At 34.3% G+C, this 25889-nt stretch overlaps 3 protein-coding genes across 11 annotated transcripts; all 3 read right to left on the reverse strand.

Annotated features, from left to right (window-relative positions):
* Positions 1–255: 255 nt before the first annotated feature.
* Positions 256–3596, reverse strand: LOC127876564 (alpha-crystallin B chain-like). The gene is made up of 3 exons (XM_052421889.1): positions 3104–3596; positions 2469–2645; positions 256–1146 (listed from the first exon to the last, which is right to left on the reverse strand). The coding sequence occupies exons 1-3, from the start codon at positions 3404–3406 to the stop codon at positions 988–990; spliced, it is 639 nt and encodes a 212-aa protein (XP_052277849.1). The 5' UTR covers positions 3407–3596; the 3' UTR covers positions 256–987.
* A 939-nt stretch (positions 3597–4535) lies between these two features.
* LOC127876543 (uncharacterized) lies at positions 4536–9937 on the reverse strand. The gene is made up of 8 exons (XM_052421847.1): positions 9792–9937; positions 9151–9384; positions 8826–8992; positions 8423–8522; positions 7912–8013; positions 7606–7686; positions 6569–6664; positions 4536–5909 (listed from the first exon to the last, which is right to left on the reverse strand). The coding sequence occupies exons 2-8, from the start codon at positions 9349–9351 to the stop codon at positions 4878–4880; spliced, it is 1779 nt and encodes a 592-aa protein (XP_052277807.1). The 5' UTR covers positions 9352–9384; positions 9792–9937; the 3' UTR covers positions 4536–4877.
* A 3816-nt stretch (positions 9938–13753) lies between these two features.
* On the reverse strand, positions 13754–20633 carry LOC127876549 (uncharacterized). Of its 9 annotated transcripts, none has more exons than XM_052421862.1 (9): positions 20537–20633; positions 19365–19617; positions 18392–18537; positions 17649–17748; positions 16944–17042; positions 15944–16033; positions 15681–15782; positions 15285–15383; positions 13754–15089 (listed from the first exon to the last, which is right to left on the reverse strand). In XM_052421862.1, exons 2-9 carry the CDS (start codon positions 19500–19502, stop codon positions 14178–14180), a joined length of 1686 nt encoding a protein of 561 aa, XP_052277822.1. In that variant the 5' UTR covers positions 19503–19617; positions 20537–20633; the 3' UTR covers positions 13754–14177. The 9 variants fall into 9 exon arrangements, with proteins under 9 accessions (XP_052277822.1, XP_052277824.1, XP_052277821.1 ...); XM_052421864.1 differs by lacking the exon at positions 20537–20633 and adding an exon at positions 20110–20368 and having other exon boundaries at positions 15953–16033; XM_052421861.1 differs by lacking the exon at positions 20537–20633 and adding an exon at positions 20110–20368.
* Positions 20634–25889: the final 5256 nt, after the last annotated feature.

Raw genomic sequence — 25889 nt, forward strand, 5'->3', positions numbered from 1 at the left:
CGAATATATTTTCTTTGGCATATTATTCGTTTCCAATGACAGTCTGATCGTATAACGTATGCTTATTCAAATATTTACGTAAAAATCGTGGATATGCAAGTAGACGATTGTAGGCTGTTAAAGTAGGACTTCATGTATTTGAACACAAGCACCCACACGTTTTTTACAGAAGTATTATATCACACATAATGGACGTCTGATATACAACAAAATATAGAAATGCTTTTTATTACATGTAATATCATTGATAACACATGACACTTATTATTTTATTTCCAAAATTATCCTGTACTACAGTTGATATCATTTTCATAAGAGACATATACATGCCTGATATTTTATGATTACAATTGTCAATTGTGCGTATCAGCATTATCATTCAATACTATTTACATCATTTATTACAGAAATATTGTTTATCACAAAATTATATTTTGTATTACGTATCGGGATATCCGTTATTACAGACTCTGTCCTTTATTACTTATCATATTATTTATAACTACAAATTTTGCAGATGGTATTTTATACTTATAATTTACCTTAATTTCATCCACGTGATATATTGTACAACATTACAATGATATTATCGATGCTAAATAAGATTTATATTCTTTATTTCAGTTAATGCTCTTTATAACGAGAGGAATCTTTTGCCATAAATACAATCAGCGCAGATTGCAAGAAAACAAATCTTTGTCTGAAAAGGGTTTTCGTATAGAAAAATAACACGAAGCTCAACAAACATTCTTCCACGGTGATTTGAAAAGATGAACGAATAGACATTCTTTAGAATTTAAGGACATTGTCTTTCAAAGAAACAAAAACTAGTCGACATTCTGGTATTGAAGTTTAACTGCACTGATCTTACACGTTTAAAACTTAAACAACATTAAGATGAACTTCATTTACGATATGACAAGTAGGGTGTCTTATTGTAATGCATTACAATGTTTTAACACAACGGATCGGTATCTTGTCAAAGACTCAATCAGCAGAGCCTCCGGTCTTGTCGTCTGCTTTCTTAGTTTCCGTTTTGATCTCAATGGTTTTCGCCGGCGGTTCTCCGGCGTTCTTCACGACAGCTCGGACTGTCAGGATTCCGTCATCCGACACCCACGAATGGAATGAGTCAGCATCGACCTCCTAAAACATTTGTGTTCGTAATGTTTTTTAAGTGTTTAGATTAAGAGCGTGATTATTATTATGAAATTTAAACCTATTTATTTCAGCACGATTTTATCGAAAGACTGTGAGTTATACAAATGGTATAAGCTTCATGAGTACACATACTCAATTCAGTTGCCTGGTACCAAACACAGCAGATACAAATTCAAACTAAGTACTACATGAAATGGATAAATACGGTAGCATAGAGGTGACATACACTCCTTTTTTTTTAAATGCACTGCCCCTTTTCTATCTTGTTTCCACGACATACTTACTCGAGGGAACGACTAACTTACTCGTGGGAGCCAGTTAGCTATGTCGTGGGCACGGCTTAATAAATCGACGGAACGAGATAGAAAAAAAGAGGAGTGCAAAAATAAATAAAAGAGGGTTGCAATTAAAAAAAGATCGGTGCAGTTAATAAAGGAGGGGTGCATTAAACAAAAGAGATCATTTTAGCTATATCGAGGGAACGAGTTTGTCAGCCAATCAAATTGTGCATAACATGTGCAAGTATTGTGTGCGCATATATAAAGCTGGCGTGGTATGTTCTAACACCGTATGCATGTGAGTTTGGTTGGTAGTCACCATAACCGGACAGGCGGGGTTTCCTCCGGGTACTCCGTCTTACCTCCTCAGCACAAGACCACACCAAAATTAAACATATCTTTCAGTAAAAAACAAATAGCTGGAAACCACGGCTATAATTCAAAATTAGTCCCATCTTTCGTGTGTCCAATAATTGAGAAGGTAGGATCAACTCGTTTCTGTCGGCCATGATGATCATGGATTAAAGTAAAATTTATATAACTAACAATTTGATTGGCTAACAAACTAGTGGAAACGAGTTAGCCAAGTTGTTTCATCGAGATAACTAAAATTATCTCCTCTTTTGTTTAATGCACATATTTATTTACTACACCACTCGTTTTATTTCACTGCACTCCTCTTTTATTTAGTTTTGCACTCCGTTTTTTTTTTTCAATCTCGTTCCATCGATTTAGTAACTTGTTCCCACGACATAGCTTACTCGTTCCCACGAGTTAGTAAGTCGTTCCTTCGAGTAAGTATGTCCAGGGAACGAGAAAGAAAACAGAGGAGTGCAATTTAAAAAAGAAAGAGGAGAGTATGTCACCTCTATGCCACCGTAAATAAATCATACGAGTTGATAAATCATAAGAGTTAAAATGATAGAAGACTATCTACTTGTTTGTTCTGACCATTGTACAGAGACTACTTATGGCAAAACAGAGAAAAAGAAAGAATTAGATGAATCGTGAAAACAATCATTAACTTACAGCTGGGACCGTGAATTGTCGGTGGAACTCGCGAGACACAAAGCCGTGTTCGTCTGCTTTCTGCTCGTGTTTCCCGCGCACAGTGAGGCAATCTCCCGCCAATTTCACCTCAAGTTCATTTGGCGCGAAATTCTGGACATCAAGTTTCAGCTCAAAAACCTTGTTGTCGTATTTCAGCTGACAAAAATAAAATAAAAAAAATACCCTCACTAACTTTTTTACCGCAAGTAAAAAATATATACTGGCACACATATTACCGGCTATGAATATGGAAGGAAACGAAGCAGATCATATACATACATGGCTCAATAAAACACGCTGTGCACTAGTTGTATTGAGGCGCATTTATCAATTGTCTTATTAACACACACTCAACCACATCTATAACTGGGACAAGCAAAATACCCTTGGACAAGACAACTTATGAAACAAAACCTCAGCCTCAGTGAAAGTTGAACATGCAACAATTGATACCCTACTGCAGGCTGGCAATGTTATTTCCAATATATTTCCGTTTTTATACTTAAAGACACTTTTACTAGTACTAACATACATGTTTTCAAAATATAAATGAGTACGAACATGTATTACTCTTGAAGAAATAATGTAGTAATTAACAGTTTCAAACCGCTTACCTTGGACACCTCGCTGGCCGGCGAGCCCTCAGGCACGTCACGTGGTCTAGTGTAGTAGACGTCAAACGCACGCGGGGTCATCCGCTGGAACACGCTCTCCACAGCGCGCATCATATCCTCCATTTCCCGGAAGGGCGAGCGCCACGGTCCGTGCCAAACGAATCTGGGTCCCCTGAAGAAGTCCGACCAGAGATCCCTGCTGCTCGGCGAGTTGACAGGTATGTTCCGCTTTGTACATAGCGACCGGCACGAATTCAACTTTCGCACAAGTGGCCTAGCGTTATTTCCAATTCTGTGAAACATTGTGCCCTCGAATAAGATCACCCGATACAAATTATCATCCACGGAAGCGCACACTACTTTTCACTTAGTTGTTGCTTTACGAATATTGAGACCGTTTGTTTTGCGCGTTTCATAAAATACGTCTGACGAAATTTCTAGTTTTCACTACATCAGAAAAGAATGTTCTGGATATGGAAGGGAAGTAATCCATTTATTCTAATTGCGTCGATAACGGACAAGTTCATGCCCTTGACATTCATGGCAAATGACGCTGTTTACATGCTATTTTTGGAAGTTTTTGAATTTTATTAAAAATATCCTGATAGTTTTTATTGGCTATTTCATGCCATTAATACATAATGCAACTTAATCTTAAATTATTATTATTATTTAAATAAAAAATGAACAACTATTTATTTGTTGACGTATTCACTAAACATCGCAAACATGTTGACGTCATCTATCTTTTACGTTAGTGCAATGCTCAACTATGTTCTCTACTTATGATAATGCTGAACGAGATAATTCAAAAGTAAAACAGGTTGTAAATTCTTTCCTCCCTTTCTCTTCTCATTGTACTCATTATACTTAATGATACATTCTTACATTACACTTGCTTATTTGTTATTTCGAATTCATACTTTTTAATGAAACCGCTCCGTTGAAAAATAAACGCACGGTGCGGGAAAGGTTTTCTATATAAAGAATTAAACACGATTCGCAGACATTCAAGAAATAAATAGCATTTGCGCTATCAACATTTAACCGTTCCGTGAATGGCTATACAGAAAATGCTTGAACTAGAGGTCTATTTTATTGCAAATGATCATGTCATGAGGTGCCAAACGCTAGCACACTTGTTCAAAATGGATACATATATTGTGAACACTCTAGAAGTTATACGCTTAACCCACATGTCTCGAAACTATCTCGTTACATTTGTTTCAATAACATCTGGATAAAAACCTTATCTTTGATATTGAATCGAAAACCAGGCAACTAGTGCAAATTAAATAAAATGCCAGAGAACACTCTATTTAACAACGATCATGATAAGCTTTTCATCGACCATGGGGCATCTTTGGCCTGTTGTTTGTTTTTGTTTACCAATTTATGTATAGACGCAATGTGAGTAATAAACAAATAACCGTCTCTTTTCATTTTATTTATTTATTTCAACCAATTGAAAACAAAATTCTTCAAACTAAGAACAAGTAAACCTTCAGTCATCATTACATGTAATTTTTTAATCGAACTGCGCAGGTACATGTACATAAAAAAGTCCACTTCGTATGTCAGTGCAGGTAAATCATTACGCGTCCATACATTTTTACGATGATCATTCTTTCGCACTTTCATACATACGGTACAATTTAATTATGTTGCAAATTTAAACGAACTCTTGTAATTCTATATAATTAATACAAACTTAAAATATAGAATTGAATAAAATATCTTATTGACGAAACTATTTTATTATATAGATACTGTTTTAGCGCCTGTTTTTGTTCTTTTTCTTAGTTTTGCCATCAACAGATGTGGTGTCTTGTTGAGTCTGTCCAGCATACGTCGGATTAGTGTGTTTGCTTTTGCTCTTTCCAGAATTCGTGGATGGTATAACATCACAAGCATTAGTCGGACATTGTGTTGACTCTTTTCTCGCAGTAGAGGGGCCTTTACTCTTGCTGCCACTATGTTGTTGCGATTGCTCGCTATCTTCCTCTGATTCGATTTTACTTTCTAGGCTTGTTGCTCTTGCCTCTAGACATACCTCGTATTGAGCACTTCGATCCGCCGAAAAGGTACCTATACTATTCATTTCCGTTTGATTATCTTTTAATTTAATGGCCACATCTGAACCAGTTGCTACTTGCTTACCGTTGGTTGCGTTTACACCACGTTGAACGTTTCCACAAAACGAAGCGTCGTCGTCAATCTCGGCATTTTTCTCAGTTGTACTTTCTCTATTTTCTGTTTGCGGCTGCTTACTGTTCTTTTTCTTCTTTTTCTTCTTTTTCGTCTTTCCAGTACTTTTAAATTCCGTTGGTAGGTCGGAATGAATATTTCCGTGTTGTGTTGATTGGTCGTCAATTATACGACTCGATTGCTTCTCATTCGAATTTGTATCCGCTTCTTTGACAGTCGCACTGTCTACAATCGGTTTTCCACAATCACCACCGTCATCTAGTGCCTTTAGACTGACATTGGATTTTGGATGGATTACGGTATCTGCAGCGCAGCCCTGGACCACGCCTTTCATGATCGTAGGACCTCCTTCGTGCAACAACATGGCAGGCCATACGAGGAACTCTACACATAGTCCGGACCTCATGTAGTGCCGATAAAGGTCTAAGTTTATTCCGCTCAGTACTTCAGGAACCGGTGCCAACACGACTGGCGGTTCTTGGACATTCATAAGCCAACATATCTCCACGCACTCTTTAATATACGACGTCAAACGTTCTGAGTTGTATTTGTTTAAATGTTTCATCATACGATTATTTTTCATTCGGTCTGTATACATCTGCAAAATAATTAATACATGTATTGTAATTTTTATGTTAATGCGTTATGTTAGAACGTTCAGTTTTTTTGAAAGATTAATAGTTAGATTTCAAATTTAATATCCATAGAAAAAACGTACACTTTTAATTAGTCTCTTAATAGTTTTCAGAAAACTTATAAATTTAGGAAGCAATATTCACATAAAAAGATAACGGAGTAAAATAACCCGCACTGTTGTCTCCTACCTCTATGACCAGTGCGAAACAAATACTTTTCCAAATTCAATCCACATATAAAACGCATCGGAATATAAGACGAACATTCACTGTTACGAAATATTCCTTAGTCTCCATTCACACATGTTACTCCATGCAATTCAATTATGTGTATTGTTTTATTTTATATCAAACTTGCTTATCCAAAGTATAAGACTCCAATAGTTGTTGACGTTTGTCATCTTACACAGAAAACATATTTTTCCCATTGCGGCAATATCTAAGTTATTTAACACAAGGTTTATGACTCTCACATTAATGCAATTGTGACTTTAAGTTTTCAAATTGTGTTCATATATGAGACGCATAGGAATATTCGACGCATGCAACATTGAAAAAGGTATCGTCTTATATTGCGGAAAATACGGTATTTGTTGATAATGTCTTGAAACCATTATCTTACCTCTTGGACGGCGTCAAGTGCCAGATTCGCTGTGTACCTCCGAAACTCCTTTAGCTGCTTGTTCAACTCCAGAACCGTTTCCAGAGACCCAGCCTCCTGGAAACATTAAACGTTAGATAAGTGTGGTCATACTGTGCATAACTCATTAGTCAGCTTTGAAACATACTAATCCATTACAATGTAAAGCCAATAACCGTTGGTGATTCTATGACTGTTCAAATGGATACCTCTTATAGTTTTTATGCCCCCGGATCGAAAGATCGGGGGTATATTGATTTTTGCCTGTCTGTCTGTCTGTCTGTCTGTCTGTCATTGTATGTGTGTGTCACAAAACTTTAACCTTGGTTAAACGTTTATAACTTTTGCAATATTGAAGATAGCAACTTCATATTTGGCATGCATGTGTATCTCATGGAGCTGCACATTTTGAGTGGTGAAAAGTCAAGGTCAAGGTCATCCTTCAAGGTCAAAGGTCAAATATCATTGTATTTTTCGTTCCTAAAACTTTAACCTTCGTAAAAGTTTGGTCATAACTTTTTGAATATTGAAGATAACAACTTGATATTTGGCATGCATGTGTATCTCAAGGCGCTGCACATTTGTAGCGGCTAAAGGTCAAGATCAAGGTCATCCTTCAAGGTCAAAGGTCAAATTTATGGCTTCAAAGCGGCGCAAAAGGGGGCATTGTGTTTCTGACAAACACATCTCTTGTTGAAGTTATGTTACGGGCAAAGTTTCTATAAAGAAATATAAAAAGGGCAAGAACTCAAAAATATGTAAGCAATATACTGACAGGCGGAAACACGCCCATGGTGATTGCCATTATACCCCATTTACTTTGTTTCGTGGATATAATAAATAATTTACCGGCGTTTGAATATCATTTACTAGCAAGTTGTAATATTTTTGTAAGAACGATACATACAAACTTACATAATGGATGTTGTGCATGATTGCTATTTTAGTTACCTAAAACGTAAACAACATATGTCGAACACACAATCACGCAAATTAATTATTTGTTTAATCATATTTACCATCAAAGGCTTTAAGTACGCTATTTTTCTCAAGTCCGCGTGTTGTTTTTCCGATATTTCTTTGCAAAGTGTATTGGCACCCTTTAAAACATAAATACAATTTTCAAGTCAATGCTGGCATAAAGATTAAATTTTAGATAATGCTTATTCATAACATACATGTACATGCACTATAACTTCAATTTATTAATAAGCAGATAACGCTCATACTTCACCAAAAAATAAGCTTATGAACATCGCATGTTTATTATTAATTTGCAAAATAATAATGTACATGGAACAAAATAAAAATACACAATTTTTGACCATAAGAATATCCAGCAGTAATTCAACGTTGGCTTGCTCGTTATTAGGATTGCTTTTGTCCAAGTCTTCAAACGCGTCCGTCCACTGATTGTCGTACAGCTCCTAAATGATAAAATGGAACAATTCAATCTATTTGTAATAGACAATGGGTGGACCAAACTGTTATGTCTAACATGATTTTATGCAAGTTCTCAGTTTTATTGGCACGTTATATTGTAAAACAAAATATAGTGACTGAATCTAGCTTAAATCTAAATAATCTTAATTAATTTAGCGCTCACAAGCAGTACAGTTTGATGTCGTCGAAGATTTTTAAGTTTGACACCTAGTTTCTTTTCCAAACCAATATCGTGAAATTTGTTAAGATTGTGGATCCATTCGAGTACGTGTACCGGATAACACGATTACGTCATCATTAAAATGTTTCCGAAGGCTGCTTGAGAAGTGTTGAAACTAGAGATTTTGTTCACCATATCCATAACAGAACATTAATAGTAACTTAATCACTTACTGAAAACCGTTCTCCAAGTTTATTGGGCCTGTTTTCATTGCTCAGATCAGCAATTCCAGGATTATTTTCAGTAAGTGTATTGCCCAGATACCGACTCAATCTAAAACAACAATAACATTTATAAGAATTTGCATATAAGTCACCATAAAACTACACTTGTCTACCCTTACTGACGAATACCATTAACTTATTTTTAGCATATTGCATAATAATACAAATAAACAGTTCGGGTATTTAGGTATTGTTTTGTAGAATGAAAGAGCTAATAACGCGATAAAATACTTCTTCAAAAAATGTTATTGCTTAAATAAAATACTTATTAATATTTTACAAAGCACAAACGCAAATGCCAAATTAAAATAGTTCCGTTGATTATATAAATAATATACGATGAAACACATACCGTCCTTTGCAATTAATTAACTCTGTCTCTATCTTTTCTTTATCCTTCACCAAGTCATGTTTTTCTTTGCGAATCTGCTCAACTAGTGATCGGTCGTTTTCCATTGTTTTGGCCATCATTTGAACTTGTTCTTGTTTTTGTGCAAGCTTCTGCCTCAGTTGTATTATCTGAAGTTTGCAATAACAAGTACAAATATAAAGTATCCTATCCAAGGACCACACACATTATCAATTTAATATTATATGAATAATAAATGTGAATACTATTAATATGTTAAAGCATATTCCAACACAATTTTCATTCCGCATATTAAAACCCTACTTACATTCCCTTGCATTTGGCTAAGTTCTTTTTGAGACTTTTCTACCACCAGCGGAAGTCTTCTTATTTCTTCAAACATTTTTTCAGTTTCTTCCAGCCCTTTCGTACCCAATATATCATTGTCAACATGTTGTGTAACAGCCCCATCTGTAAATTTGCCCTGTCCTGTCGGTTGCTTGTTGTTAAGGCCGTCCAAATTTTCCATGATTTGATTCTTTTCTGGTACTTTATCTAACGCCTTGTTTTGATTTTGTGTTTAATAGAACATGAATAATATATTCATATACCAACTTTTCAAAATATAGTACGATAATGTCATAAAAGCCTTATATTTTTGGTAAACCAATTTGATTCCGATTAAATCAATAGGGTGCTATTACACATACACGCGTAACCTACGTCCTATCACAAAGTATTCTCATACTTTAAATACCACACTAATTTTGCATGAATCTCAAATTATATTAATTTGTATTAAATCGAAAGTACATTTCAAATTTCGAAACGAAAGATAAGTTATGTATTAATATATTAAAACAAACTTCAAAATCAAAATTTGAAGTTAAGTTTTTACGAACATTTAAAGTCGTAATTAATATCTAATAGCTTTGTGTTACATTTGATGAAGAAGAAATAGCAACTCACCTATGCGAAACAATTGACCCCATATATTCAAATCGCAAAAGGAAGTAAATTGCAGGTCGAAACTACTAATAATTTTCTATTTAAACCTTGACGATGAAATTCCCAGAAACATTTATTTCTTCTTCCGGATCGGTAACGCTTTGTTTGCATACGTAATATATATGTCAGTTGCTGTAAAAAGTTAACACACATTCATTTCTGAAAAAAAAGAATATGAAATTTATATTTGCAAATGTTTTGTTTTCAACTTAAACATTTACGTATTTTAAAGTGTGTTGACATTCATCTAATTTAACATAAAAAACAATGTATTAAAATGGTAACCAAGATGTTTTAATATTGCAGTTACCTGTCCGTAATTGAAGACTTCAGCCGTGAGTTCATATACACACTGACATTTATTTTTTGAAAGGATTTAATAGGCGTCATCAACAGAGAAGATGTTCGATGAGCCCGAAAAAAGTGATTTACACGATTAATGAGGTTGAACTATAATAGGTGAGGTTTCTTTTCTCCGCCAATTGTCCCCAATTACAGAATGAAAATTGATATTTTAAAGTGAGTATAAACGATTTAAATGTAAACAACGTTTAAGATTCGAAACTTTTCGTTTAAGTTATGATATTTGTAAAGAAACAGTAATACTGAAAATTTACCATGCTCTAAAATAACCACTATATGCATCTTTTGACGATTTAAAAACGCGAAAAGTATAAAGCGTTGCAACGCGAAACGAATTAATAATTTGGAGAGTTCTGTTGTTGTCGTTATATTCTGTGAAACTACGAGGATTGCTTATATAAAGTATAAAATATATTTGGCATTGTGTCCGGAAGGATGGCCGAGTGGTCTACATGGCAGACTTGTTACTCCAGGACTCCAGGGGACAGTTGTTCGAGCCCTGCTGAGGGTTACCTTTTTTCTTTTTTTAACTTTATTCTTGATTTTTTTACTGGAGCTTTTTATATCTAATGTTTATATTTATCAATATAAAGCATGTTTTATGACAAACTTCAAAACATGCCAAAATCTGTGAAAAGGCCCCTTTAAAACAAACAATGAACATGAACGAGATATGTTTAATAAATTATATGCAAACTGCCATAAAATGGTTCCATAAATCGAATGTTGTTTACTGCAATGAAATTCCAATAAGCCGATACACATTTTCTATAATTTCTGTTTAACCCAAAACTTTGCGCGAGAACATTCTCTGCTTCATCATGCGATATTATCAAGACGACGCGCGGCGTGCAAAACTATGACATTAGCTCCAAGATCACGTTTACAGTGGACGCTCATTTTTTTGCATTTTCCCCATATGTATATTGTGAACGTACATGTTTTGTTTGTCCCATTACTTTGTTGCGAATGACGGGATTAAACAAAATGCAAACATGATCATCATATCAATTCGTTTTATCGCATGTAAAAACCATGTTGCTCCTTGCAAGACCATGCTTACATTGGGCACATACATATAAGGGGTTTGAAACAAATGAAAACATATGAACATCATATCAGGACGACGCATCGCATGCACCAACCTTGTCACGCAATTGACATGACGCCTTATCTATGATCGCTCCGCCCACTAGAATTGATCCACCAATCAGCGATCGATTAATCTGGCGCACTCGTTAGCAACGACCTGTCCGCCATTTTCTAGACAAGCTACATGTTTAGGTTCACTTTTATTCCATTGAGTTTCTTTTGTTTTCCTCTTAAAAAAAACGATTAAAAATGGTTAAACGGTGTCAATGGGGATTATGTAACTCGGACAATCGATATCCTGAAAGATTAGTTGGTGACGTTTAATTTATATCGTTTCCAAAGCCGAAAAAAGATCTTGAGAAGTGTAAGAGATGTATAAATACATGCGGTCGTCACCACGAACAACTGAACGTCAACACTGTCAAAGACAATTACAATATATTTTTATCGGATATACTAGCAGATTTAAATAGTTTATGTTATCGATCTGATTATCACATAATATTTCACTTTTTTTAAATAGTTTTATCAGTTACTAGGTCAGAAGCGAGGTTCATCTGCATTACTTAAAGAGAAATAAAACCCAGCATGAAGCCTAATTCATGCTGTGTTTTATTACTCTGATAGTAATGCACTTAATTGACATCATACATGTTATTTGAAGGTGACATGTGATATATTATCTTATTAACGGTATCTACACATTTGCACTCATGTGGTGTCACCAATAAACGCTTTTAATCCACACTAGGAGCTCGAATGCCCAGATCTCATTTTTTAAACGAGTTTCGTTTATTTTGTTCGGATTAAAAAACGGTAATAAAAATATGGCAAAAACGGTGTAAAAGGGTTAATGCAACTCTGACATTTGGTATCCAGAAAGATAAGTTAGATGAATTAAATTTATACCATTTTGTACGCGGCAATGCGGTCTTGACAAGAGCGAGTGGAAGCTTCAAGAATTACCGAGATCCCCTTTATAGAACATTAATTTATTTCACAAACTTGAAAGGTCATATAAGCAATAACTAAGCATTATTAAGTATGTATTATGTCACGTGTGCATGTAAAATAATTGAGAATTTTGGTACCCAATTCGTGTAACTTTACGAAATCCCCGTTAAAAATCGCGTTTCTGTGTGTCAAAAACAAGTGAAAATTATCTTGTTATTATTTTAATAAAGACGAATCGATAAATGCTATTGTAAAAGAGTTATTATTACTGATATTAGTTAACCAATAAATGCGGTAACTTCGGGGAAGTCGGTACCTGCGCGAGCGTCTGATATTGGTAGCCTTATTAATTTATAATAGCCTGACCGTATTCCATTTCGTGCAACGCTAATTTTATATCAGACAATGTCCAAACTTACTGTGTTGTTTTTGCGCTTTAAATTATAGTGATTGATAAATGTCCCATTAGCAATGTTTAATATGATTAATATCACTTTTATACGCAATAACATGTGGGATTGAGGTACCCACTCGGCGTCAGAAAGCGCGTTAAACTTCACCGAATTCCCAGTTATAAAGCGCTATTTCGTGTCAAATACACGGGTAGGGGGGAATGTTTCGGTAATAATTTTGTTAATAACACGGGTAAATACCGGTGAAGTGTTAATTTATTGCAAATACCACCATTACACGTAAAAACGGGTTCGATTTCGGTAAGCGCGCAAGCGTTTGAGAGCGTGTTTAATGTACTGATTTACCCGTTATAAATAGCTGATGTTCTCTTTTATCGTATATTTTTTGCATTTGCAGAATAACTTAATGGCATCAATCCCTTTACAAGTGTAATATGGTGTTTAACAAGTCCATAAAATCATCCGGAATTTCGCGTAAATCTATATGCAGTCTATAGGCAATGAAGCCATTTTGGTGTTAGCTTGTCTAGGTTTTCTTCCCGCTAAGCCACGTGATTAAGTGGGCGGAGCGATCACTGATAAGGCGTCATGTCAATTCAATGTAAATGTCTCAGTTCTTTAAGGCATTGATTGTTTTAAGTTAGATCGTATATACTCGCTTTTAAAATAATATAAAATTTACATATACATGGTAGTTGACGTGATATACCTTTAAGTGATTGTATACCCACTACTAGACAGAGCGCATCGAGTTTATAACATACAGGTAAACTAAAGATATCGATTTAACTATTAAGTTGTGAATATTTTCAAACCTGTTATGTAAAAACGTTGAGGTGAAGAATCAGTACAGCTTACACTTAGCGAGCGTATACCGGCCTGTGTGATCGAACAACTGGTTTCTTATACACTATAATTCATATGATATGATCGTATTGCATAATATAAAGAAGTTTTATTTAATACATAATTATTATGTAACACAAAATGAGATATACGATACCATTGGTAAATGTATAAACAAAACGTGAACGGACAGTTCTTGAATTTAGCTCACGGCTTAAGAAAGGCGAGAAGAAATGACAGTAAACTATGGTCATATAAATACTTAAATATATATTTTACAAATATATATAAACCAGGGTAAAGACAAAATTTCTCTTTGTATACAACATAATTATAGTAAGCTAAACCAAATCAAAATTGTGCACTATTATTGTTCCAGCAGTCTTAAATACTATAAATTAGTGGCAATAACTACAAGCGAAAGGTGGCTGGAGAAGTGAAACAATTAATGCTCCCTACATGTTATGACGTCGAAACTTCTAGCGCAGTTTAATGTTTATATGATTTCAATCTCCTTAACACTTTTACCCAGTTTTTTATATCATATGTTTTGGTTTCTTTTTTATGCACTTACGAAGCTTTATAAACCGCCAAAATATATTTAATCAAACAGTCGAGCCGTTTTCATTTCTGATACTACAAGTAATTATCTGTTTTTGCTCTAGAATTTGTGCAATTCTTATATTTTTGCATGATGCTTTTTCTGCTTGCTTTGTTCATTTTCTTGCTGTTGATATTTTTTTACTAACGACGATACACTTTGGCTAATTTTATATACAGTTTCCTCTACATTGTTTCCAACATTTTTTACTTGTTCAGGGTCAAAGACAGCGTTCTTCAAAATATCATCAAGGCTTGTGGAAGAGTCCACATTTATAGATGCACTTGAGTCAATCGCATTCCCAACCCGTGTGCGTTCTGCATGACTGCCTGTTCCACCAATATAAGGGCTCCTGTCCATACGCAGTTCTATCGCGCTTGTTTTATCCGTCTTCGGCTGTATATCAACTTTTATATGTTCAGGTTCAATTGTAGGGTGATTTGCTTGTGACATACAGGCCAATGTCATAGGGAAGGTTGACGTGATACTATTTTCATCATTTGAAACTTGTTCTAGTTGATAATTAACAGGCTGAGCACGTCTCTCTTTTGCATTAGTAAGTTGCATTGCATTCTCTCTTTGGTTCATTACTCCGAAATCTCCGTCCTGTTGTGAACGTTTGTTCGAAGAAATCGAATCTGCTTTCGACTGAACGTTATTGCACTGTTTATCGTGTTGCTCTTTCTTTTTCATTGCCATCGGCATGTCTGCCTTGGTACACCACTGTGTAATTCCTTTCAGAAGCAACGGCCCTCCTTTGTGCAGCAGCATCGTCGGCCATACCAAGTATGCGATTGCTGGCCCAGATTGTGTATAGGATCTGTATAGTTCCGTGCTGAATTGATCAAATTGTTCAGGTTTTGGGGTAAACGCAACGGGAGGTTCTTGTATATTCATGAGCCAGCATATATTTACACATCCCCTGATGTATAATTCCATCTTTGGATGATGGATAGCTTGTCCGAAGTGCGTTAGTTGGTGATATATTTTCTAAAGAGCAATATATAACATAAGCACATTTTTACCCAAATATCTTTGAAGCTAATACATAACGAATGCTTTACATTTCGTCAAACGAATCCATATAACAAATATGTACCTGTATTGAGAATGCATGGAAGAAAGTATTATTACTGTTATGGCATCTTTCTATAGAATTCTAAATAGTATCGTGGTAGTATTTACCTGAAACAAGTTATCGAGGCTGATTTGAGCAACATATTTCCGAAATTCTTTGATTTGTTTATTTATTTCAAGATGATTCGGAGATTGACCGGTCTTTATCTAAAATATGCGAATGAAACTTCATTACATGGATTAACGTATTTTATTGATGTCTACACTTTACTGAAAAGTGATTGTGTATTAAAGAATGGAAACAATGTCTGAAAGTTGCATCTGTTTTAGCGGCATATCTAAAACGTGTGCATATTACTGTGCGAATTAAAGAGGGACATTTTTGAAGGATAATTTCAACGGTATATATATTTCTAAATTGATGCGATAGACGTTACATTTTTATGAATAATATATGATCCATTTGGGGGTTACAATGATGATTCCACGGGACATTATGCCTACCACGGGGACGTTGTCATACACCCGTGCGGTCTCACACGTCCAATGCTTCGTCGGGTCGGATTTATGATCCTTTGGAATTGTCAGCTCGTCATGACGCCCCAGCTTCGATTAGATCATACAAATTAAGGCAGACAAGGACCGTTACATTTAACGTAGTTATATTTATAATACTCATTATTACGTCAGCATACATTAGAAACGAGTACATGGGAATTAATTTATTTCTTCTATTAAAGCAGTTCAATTCACTCGTAGTTTCATACCCCAATTACCGAATCAATATCCATATAAGCAATTCGCCACAGCATCGATGTTTGTTTCTGCGATTCTTCTTTACACATTTCATAAATATTCTGTAAATTTAAATAATAATGCGTCTTGGTAAGAACAGCTTGTCAGTGTTATTCAATGCAAAGCAGGCGTGTACATAAATTTACATTAGGTCGATAGTCGGGATAAGATCTGGTCACGTGCAGTGCAGATTTATATTGAAAATGTTTTACTGTCTGAACAGGGGGCGTGATAAAATAGCCACTTATGGATTGTGTTGGTTCAATAAATGACGCTGCAATGTATATGTTTAACATTATACACTTATTTCATGGATGCGCGGTGAACAGTCAAAACTGTTTCCCAAGGTATCAGGGATGACTTTGGTACTGTTGCCCGAGGCCGAAAGGCCGAGGGCAACAGTTCCAAATGTCAGCCCTGATACCGAGGGACAACAGTTTTGACTGTTCACCAAGCATCCATGAAATAAGTGTTTTATTACCTGATCAACTTTCCAACATGGAAATAACAGCAAACTAAATTTTGATTTACACACAACAGTAATCGATAAAATAAATAATTTTGACTGTTTAACTGTAAAATGACGTAATTTTTTCGACGAAATGACGTCATTATTCCAGCGGGCAACAGTTCAAACTGTTGACCGGTCAACAGTTTGATATTCACCGGTAACAGTTTAAAAAATTGCAAATTTCTTTTTCGACAAGGAAATAGCAAAAAAAAATTAATTATAATTTATATAAGACATCAGGTAATAACAAGCAATATCGTTTGTTGAGAATATTTGAAGAAGCGAATGAAGCAGCCACCCTCTGAAAATCCTCCTAAGCAAAGATGTTCACATACAATCGAAAGTAAAACGTCAAATTGTAGACACGTTTTACATATAAATTTCAACTATTCTTCATTTTATTTGATCATAGGATCTAACCTATTGTACATAATATAATTTATAATTATACAATATTTTACCAATAGGATATTTAGAAGTATTTCAATTTTGCCTTGCTCATCATCGGTCATGTCAGTTTGTTCCTCAAAGGCATCCGTCCATTGATTATCATACAGCTCCTGTCGAAGGTTTAACAGGAGGATGTTAAACATGTGTTAATGGTTGCGTGCAGAGTATGTGGTGTGTATTCCAAACATTTAAATTGGAAAAAAGGAAGGAGTACGTTAAGGAACGTCAATGCATTAAAAAGCGATTACGAGTTATGTTTAACATTAAATTGATTTTTAACAGCTCTTTTATAATTCATTTTAAAAGCAGTAACACGTAAATAAACATGGTCAACTGTGACTACAGACTAAACTATGACAAGTTTATAAACTAAACTAATGCAAAAGACAACTAATAATTTTACAACATGGTAGAATGGTAGAAACTTTGCAATAATTATCATTCCAATATATATATATATATATATATATATATATATATATATATATATATATATATATATATATATATATATATATATATAAACCAAATGTGGAGTTTACGATTTCTTTTTATTGTTATATTCAATCTACAGGTTAATATTGATTACTTAGTTATAAAAAAAAATAATTTCAAATGCTGTCATTCCAACATAATAAACAAGAACCTTATGTCTTCAATAAATTACAAATATCGCCTAAATACAGATGAAAAGCTGTAACATCAGATGACAGTACCGAAAACTGTTCAGCAAGTTTTGCTGGTCTGTTGCTGTCGCTGAGATCGGCAATTGCAGGATTATTGTCAGTGAGTTTGTTGCCCATGATTTTGCTTAATCTTCAATGTAAGATTACAACTTAACAAAGACGACATAGAAATGTCAATGTATTGATAAGTAACGGTATTTCAAACACGCATGCCAACATGATACTCGCTGATATTGTTTGACAACACAGATAGTATTTTAAACCCATGTGACAATCACAATACGAATAAGTCTCTAACCTGTTAACATCGCAGTACAATACAAATATATTTTTAATTGCATAAATATTAGCTAGAATCTTAATAGATCACATATTATGTTTGTTTATTAACCAGTAAACAGTTAATTGTCATTTTGCTTCTAAAAATATGGTAATTTATGCACAAAAATGAGTACAATACCTACAAGGAAAGCTATTAAACAGTGCTTATTCGATATTATTAGATTTTTGGATTTGTGTTGGATATGTGTTACAGATCATGTTACAAAATAACGATGTATTATATTTAGATGATATTCGAATTCGACTTATTTCAGCTGTGCACGTTCTGGAAATGTTATTATACATTATAAACATTGTTTAATTTACAAACTCACAAAGTTTAACCGTATAAGTCTTTTCTGTAAACAGAATATTGACTCATTGAATAAAAATGTTCAAAATTTAAAAACGATACAATACGCTTTACGTACGAAAATTCAATTATTGCGTACCTCGTTTTGCATTTGGACAGTTCATTCTCAAGCTTTTCACACTCTCGTTGAAGCTTTTCACTCTTTGTTTTTAGCATGGTTATTTCGGTAGTTTTCTCAGTTATGATTATTTTCATATTTTGGTTTGACTCTTCCTCAACCGCCAACTGGATTTAAATAAATTGTTCATTTTAGTTATATTATTGATATTTATTGAAATATATTGATCATTTAGTGTAAACAATATGTTAGCAAATATACATTTGTAATATTATTCGATATCCGGCTCTTTGGATATTAAAGTCAAAATGTCATCAACATTTGTGTTTCTTCATCTCTTACATTAAGTTACACTTATTGAAGTTGAATATAAACAAATGTTCACTGTTTGTAAACAACGAATCAAATGCTTTTCTACAATGTGTTATACAAAGATCATTATATTAGATCTTAATCGTTTGGACATTTAAAGCGAATGCCATGCTGTCATTGTTTGGAATAGAATCCGCTCCATTATAATGCAATGGAAAAAAGCAACATTCGTTGCAATCGAGGTAAAAGTCGAGAAAAAACGAAAACGTATCATGTTCAATAATGTTTGAGCGCAACTATATTAAGTATTTTTAGCGATTCGTGGATTGTTAATTTCCTTAATATCGGCATGAGGTATGTATTCTGTCGTTTCCAATTCAACTATATCGTTAGGTATAAACCTATGTAAGTGTTTTCTCAACCTGTTGTATAATCGGCACATGATCACAAAACAAAGTTGAATTCCGTCATGTTAGTGCAAAGCTTTAAAGATGTGTGGATTAGTAACTAACGAGGCTGTTTTTGCTAATAATTGGTTTGAGGAAAAAACATGAAATATTATATATGATTATATTATTGTAATTAAATAATTCATTTTAATTGCAGTCACCTGCAAATTTCTTCTAGATAGGAATGCGTAATTATCAGAGCGATTATTTTAATGTAAAGTCTTTGTACGTACCTTATTCAGCAAATCAAGGTTTTCATTCTTTGATTCCGTTCGATTAGGTACACTTTCATCCTGTGTGTGAATTAGGCTACAAGTAAAAGGAACAGTTCCATCCTGTTCAACCTGCATCCGGAGTGGAACTTCGGCCATTTTGCCTTTCAAGGCAACTACTTGTATGCTGATTTATTGAGTGTTTGTTTCGACCGGCAAAGATCAAATGCGCTAAATATAATATTGCGCGTTTGTTGGAAGTTTGTAGATTTATCTGAAATATATGATTGAAAGTATTCAATGTAAATATATCTACATATTTTAATTAATGTAAAACCAATTATTTCAAGTTGTCGCATTTACCATGATGCAGCATACACATTTTTCTTGTACTAAAGTAATTATTTCTTAATTCCATCGTTATTCGTTAACTCGACAAGTTTAAAACATAAAACTATTCCATACACTGTGTAACAGTTCCTTTGTATATTGTATATAAACAAACGAACAAATGGTTCTAAAACAAATTCACAAAAATTAGTATTCGTTTTGATTATTATATATTTCATACGTAATCAAAGGGCTTAAGAATTGTTAATTTAGTTAAATCAAAACTTAACCATACATATACATCGTTTACTAAAGTGGACTAGCACAAAATTAAAATCTTAAATTATTTTTTGACAGCAGGCAATACAATGAAAAGTGTACGTTGATTACATTATCTAACAATCAGCTGAGCAAATTAAAAACAAACTCGTCTTACCTCATTCAGCACGCATTCTTCACTGTCATTTAAATGAAAACTAGCTGCACGTATTTATCAAAGATATATCGAAAAATGAGATAATTTACTTCCAAGAGTACAGACAAAGCTGTAATGCGCATATATTAATATTCCATTTAGGCATTCTGTAACATTGAAATATAAGTCATTTCAAACTAGTCTAATTAATTTACTCTCTGATTGTTTATACGAAGATAAAAGAATAGTAATTACATTTACTTGTTTACCAAAATCGAAAGTGCACATAAAATGCAAAACGAAAGTTAAGAAATCTATGCAAACACAAATGTAAAACAAACTCAAGTACAATAAGGAAAGCCTTAATAGACATGTAAACGCGCAATAAATATATAATAATCTCTTGTCAACTGAAGTTAGAAGAAAGAACACTTATAGAGCAACTGACCTAAAATATTAAAATCGTTTCAGGAAGTCAATCAAAAAGCCTAACACAGGATAAACAATCCTATTTATACGTTTAAGATTGAATTCTCAGAAACGCGTCTTAAAAATCGATATTCTATCTGTGCATGTAATAATCAATATTTAGCCCTGTATAATCGTAGTCACAACAAACGTCTAAGGTCAAGTTCACAGGGGCTTATATCATGCAATTGGTTACCGCAAATCTAGAGAATTCTTTGACATGATCGCTACTATTTTCAGGTAATCTCGTCAATTGTTGGCTTTATAATTCATAATTTATGTTTACCAACATCTGCGTTGCGCTGAAAATACTTCACTTGCCAAATATAGTAAATCCAATACTAATAAATACTAGTTTTAAACTAACAACTTTAGAATTATGAGAAGTGTTGACGTACCGAAATAGCCACCGACGTGTGGGGGGGGGGGGGAGTGGATATTTTACCTACGAACGCAGCGAAAAATAAAGAAAATTGAGATCTTGAAATAAGTAGCAGTTTACATTATTGTTTTTGAGGCTTGCAAAGTGGACATCCGGTGAAGCAAAGTGGACATTCGGTGAATACAATCTGAACATATACATGTAAAGTTCTATGCATATAAAATTACCTCAAAGCATTAAGTTTTTCAATGATTTATTTTCATCTGGAACTTTTTGTAAAAAGAGTTCATTATGTCATAATTATGCCAGGAAGAAAGAAACAACAACAAACCCAGTTATAATAACATTATTTATCCCAAATAAACGATGGAGTTGACACAGACTTGATTTCCTGACGGCATTAATATTATAAACACAGTTTAAATACCAGTGCATTATTGTATATTCACATACAATTATGTGTATGAACCGAGGTGTTATTTATTGAAGTGTACTGCTTTAATGTCTGCAAATACGCTGATGTTAATAAATGAACGGGTTAATTTCGATTTCTTAAATGGTACCAGAACCATGCAGAGCTAACTATGATCGACGATTATATTGGAACTGTGGCACACGAATTTAGGTTATTAGCGTTGCTGATAAATTGCATTAGTAGCCGAAACCGTCCGTACATTCAAAAAACCAGATTAACCAGGTTATTGTTATAATTTATTAATATAATTTGATGAATAAATAAATATACATAGTAAAATAATATTAGATGGAGTAACGCACAATGTGTGCCTTTGTTTGTCAGACAAATGAATATTAAGCATACGATGAAAAATTAACATTGTAAGCGTTTAAAAAATATTTTTACCGTTTTATTAAAATTTCATATCGTTTTTGTTTAAATATCATATCAGTCTAATTAAAAAATGGTTCCAGTTGCATTCAGATATCATATCCGATTCATTTTAATATATTTATTTCCATCGACATGTCGCATCAGAAAAAAGGGCACATTCATGGCTAATTTGATGTTATAATTCCACAAACTCGATCAAACGTTGCACGCAATTGTTCGTTTCCTGTTAAGGCGTATTAAACAATTCCGTTGGTGATAATTTATCACTTGTTTATTCACTAATATGCTCTTTTTATACGGGCAAACAGACACTAAAACCAAAACATGTTTAGACAAATTTAGTTGTAGAAGTAAAACATAGTTATTATTTGCAAACCTACTGTTTTGTGGGACAATGCTGTTGTAATATGCATAACATTTAGCGAACAAATTCGGTCCCAACGTGTCACGACAATACTGTTTCCCTTTTTCATTCCAAAATTTATAAAATTCGGACATTTCTTGTTCAGTGGGTACTGCAATTCCGTGAAATGTAGATATCCTGCTAACAGATTTGCTCCAATTCTGTCGATCTTGAGTCGTAGACGTGTGCTGTGATGCCTCGACAGATACACCCAGGTTACTACTAACATTCGCTGCCGTTCTTTCGTTAAGTGTAGCTGCATGTGTGTAAAAGGTGATTTCTTCCTGGTTGGAATTAAAAACGGCTGATCCTGAACCTGGAGATTGTGGCGCACTTATGTTTCGTTGATCCATGGTAAGAATGGCGTAAGTATTTTGGGAATCAAGACTAATTGACCTTTGTACAGCTTGTGAATATGTGTTGGTAACGTTTGATCCTTTTAGACATGTGCATCTTGAAAGGAAACCTTGCCGATGCTAACAATACTGCGCGATTTGTTTTCCGCATCATCCTTGGTGTTAGTTATGTTGGGATCAACCTCATAAGGTTTACTATTTGCCCCAGCGTTATCATTTGACTTCATAGTTTTGTGAGCGTTCAAGCCTTGCCCAATGATCCGTTTTTGTGCAGTACAAGTGCAGGCCAAACGAGAAATTTCATGGTTTCTTCCAACTGTGTAAAAGGCATATAAAGATCGGGGTATATAAATTCATGTTTATTTAATTTAATGCTCAAATCAAACTGACAAAAAACAACAGCAATGTTATGTACACATTTTGTTGTGTAAGTTAAACTTAGTTCTAATGTTCAACCCTACTGGTTTGGGAAAATGCTGTTGTAATATGCATAACATTTAGCGAACAATTCCGGTCCAAACTTTTCTTGACAAAATTGTTCCCCTTTTTCATTCCAAAATCTATAAAAATCGGTCATTTCTTGGTCAGTGGGTATTGCAGTTGAGTGAGATATCCCGCCAACAGATTTGCTCCAATTCTGCCGATCTTGAGTCGTAGCCCGGTGCTGTGATGTCCTGAGAGATGCGCCCAGTTTACTACTATCATTCACTGCTGATGGGTGAGTTGTGCCTGCCTGTGTGTCTAAGGTGCTTTCTGCCTTGCGGGTATGCAAAACGGCCGATCCCGAACTTGGAGACTGTGGTGTACTCATGTTCCGTTGATTCATGGTAAAATTGGCGTTGGTGTTTTGGGAACCAGGACTTGTTGGCTTTTGTACAACTTATGAATATGTGTTGGTAACGCTTGCATCATTTTTGACACGTGCATCTTGAAACCCAACCTTGTCGCTGCAATCAAAATCTTGTGATTTTGTGTCCGTATCCTGCTGGCTGGTATTAATTTGAGGATCACTCTGATGAGATTTACTATCCACTAGAGCTGAATCACTGGACTCAAGCTTCTCGTGAGCTTTAAAGCCCTGTGCTACGCCTCTAGCGATTACTGATCCTCCTTCATGCAGTAAAAGTTCAGGCCATACGAGAAATTTCATAAATTCTCCCGACTGTGTATAGGGCTTATAAAGATCGGTGTTAAACTTAGCAGTTTCTGCTGGTGTTTTGGCAAACACTACCGGTGGATCATGTACGTTCATCAACCAGCAAAGTAAGACACATTCTTTGACGTACTTCCATATTATTGGATTGCTTGACAACCTTTTATTTTGATGTTTTGAGGCAAAATCCTGAACAAAAATAAATAAAATTAGAAGTATTATTCATGAAGAGCAGAACGAACCGGTAAAACTGATTATAGTCGACTATATGGCATTAATAAAAAGGAATTGGGGTTTCCTTCATTCCATGTGTTATCCTCTTAAAACATAGAACAATTAATATTTTATGAATATAGACGCGCACTTAATATCAAACACAAGCTTAAACATTTCAAACATTTTGTTTTCTAATAACATTAGCATTTATAATATTTTGACAATGCGAATGTCAATGATAAATTGATTACACGTCTGATATTAATTTGCGTTAGTTGTATTAGCGGAGAGGAGATGTGCTTTCAATAGCTTATATTTTCTATGCATTTAAGTGATCAAAGCAGAATTCTCCTTTTGCGACTAAACATTATGATGATTATTATTGTATTTATTTCCGTATTGATATTCATTTCGTTTTTATCCGGATATCCAAAAAAATCTTAATCAAAATGTCATTCTATTAGTTGTAATATTTATGCGTAGACGGGATTAGGCGTGGATGTGCAACAACAAACTGTTGTACTAAAAATAGAACGAGTTCTTATAGGTGGTAAGATTCTTGCAGAGCGTTTGAACATTAACACAACATAGATGTATGCATGTCGAGTAAAGTAGACCGAACACTAGTTATACCTTCAAGACCTGCTGTGCGCTCGATTCTGCTGTTAGTTTTCTGATCTCTTTTACAAGAGCTTTAAATTTAACTGTGTCGGCAAGTTGCTCAATCTGCGAAGATAATGGTTAAATTAGGTTTAGAGGATTAATATATTGAGGTTTTTATCTTGTTGTTTGCGTTCTCCGAAATATGTAATCATTATGTAATTAAGCATCAAATCATCCATACCATAAATAAAGTATGAACAATATGAGAAATATGCAAACTATTACAACTTTTAAAAGGCCAATCACTCTTTGCAAAAATGCACGTTTAAAAAAAGAAATTAGTCTCAAACAGAAAAAAATACTTGGAAAGAAATATTGAATCAGGATGAATGGATTAATTACACGCTGGCCTTCACCAAAATAACAACAACAACAACCACAAAACAACAACAGCCATTACCTCTGCGGACCGCATGAATGCTACTTGTGTTAGGTGACTGACTTGTTCAGCTGCTTTCTCTTTACAGAATTCTTGAATATTCTACAAAACAAAAAGATCGTTACATCCGAAACGCTTATTCCAAATGGAAATAAGAAATATGACCAAGTCCTAAAACAAGGGTTTCGGGTTTTTAGTAATTAATGGAATTGCAATAAAAATGCAACCAACGCAAGATCTTTATGCAACCGACCTGCACACACAAATAACTTCATCCAAACTAAAGTTTTTGAGCGGAAACATTTTTTACACTTAGTAAAAGTGACATTAGCTTGAATTAACTTGACCATTATAACAATCCAAAGAAAGGTCTGCATGTCAGCTACCAACATACAATATTCCAGAACAATACTCCGTTTAAATTGAAAGTTATTGAGCGATAAAAGTGTTCGTATTTTCATTAAAACCAGCATTGAATTAGTCCAAACTAGCCAACTGGATTTTCAAGCTTAAGAGAGGTTATTGAACGGAAACAATTTTTCTACATATAGGAACAATGATCTTGGCCATGACCCAACTGGCCCAAAACGCAAACCCGTTCTTTGCATTTATTATAGCTTCAAACACGGTATCTGCATCTTAAGTAAAGTTAATTTGCAGACCCGTTTTTCAATTTTAAGTAAGAGTGGCATTGATCTTAACCCGACTAGTTCCAAATTCAATCTTATGCTAGGTCTCTAAGACAGCTTTCCATATCCAAAGTTTCATCAATCTTGGTCTCTAAGAGAGCACTGGCGACTTAGTTTTAAGAACTCGTTTCCCAACGATGCAAGCTTCATATCTATTAAGTTTCATCTTGATACCTCATATTAGAGGCTATATTTCCAGTTACAAAATTTCAGCTTGGAAATTGAAAGGGCAAAACTTATGA

The sequence above is a fragment of the Dreissena polymorpha genome, chromosome 4 (assembly GCF_020536995.1).
Source record: "Dreissena polymorpha isolate Duluth1 chromosome 4, UMN_Dpol_1.0, whole genome shotgun sequence".
Classification (NCBI taxonomy): Eukaryota; Metazoa; Mollusca; class Bivalvia; order Myida; family Dreissenidae; genus Dreissena; species Dreissena polymorpha.

Bases quoted from the DNA above. Each gene is read 5' to 3' on its own strand.
- LOC127876564 (XM_052421889.1), bottom strand. From the start codon at position 3,406: ATGTTTCACAGAATTGGAAATAACGCTAGGCCACTTGTGCGAAAGTTG. The intron at 2,646-3,103 runs GTAAGCGGTTTG...TATTTTTGTCAG, and splicing joins CGGCCAGCGAGGTGTCCAAG to CTGAAATACGACAACAAGGT. The intron at 1,147-2,468 runs GTAAGTTAATGA...CAAATGTTTTAG, and splicing joins GACAATTCACGGTCCCAGCT to GAGGTCGATGCTGACTCATT.
- LOC127876543 (XM_052421847.1), bottom strand. From the start codon at position 9,351: ATGGAAAATTTGGACGGCCTTAACAACAAGCAACCGACAGGACAGGGC. The intron at 8,993-9,150 runs GTAAGTAGGGTT...TGCAAACTTCAG, and splicing joins TTAGCCAAATGCAAGGGAAT to ATAATACAACTGAGGCAGAA. The intron at 8,523-8,825 runs GTATGTGTTTCA...TTGTTGTTTTAG, and splicing joins TTAATTAATTGCAAAGGACG to ATTGAGTCGGTATCTGGGCA.
- LOC127876549 (XM_052421862.1), bottom strand. From the start codon at position 19,502: ATGGCCGAAGTTCCACTCCGGATGCAGGTTGAACAGGATGGAACTGTT. The intron at 18,538-19,364 runs GTACGTACAAAG...ATTTAAATCCAG, and splicing joins ACCTTGATTTGCTGAATAAG to TTGGCGGTTGAGGAAGAGTC. The intron at 17,043-17,648 runs GTACTGTCATCT...AACCTTCGACAG, and splicing joins AACTTGCTGAACAGTTTTCG to GAGCTGTATGATAATCAATG.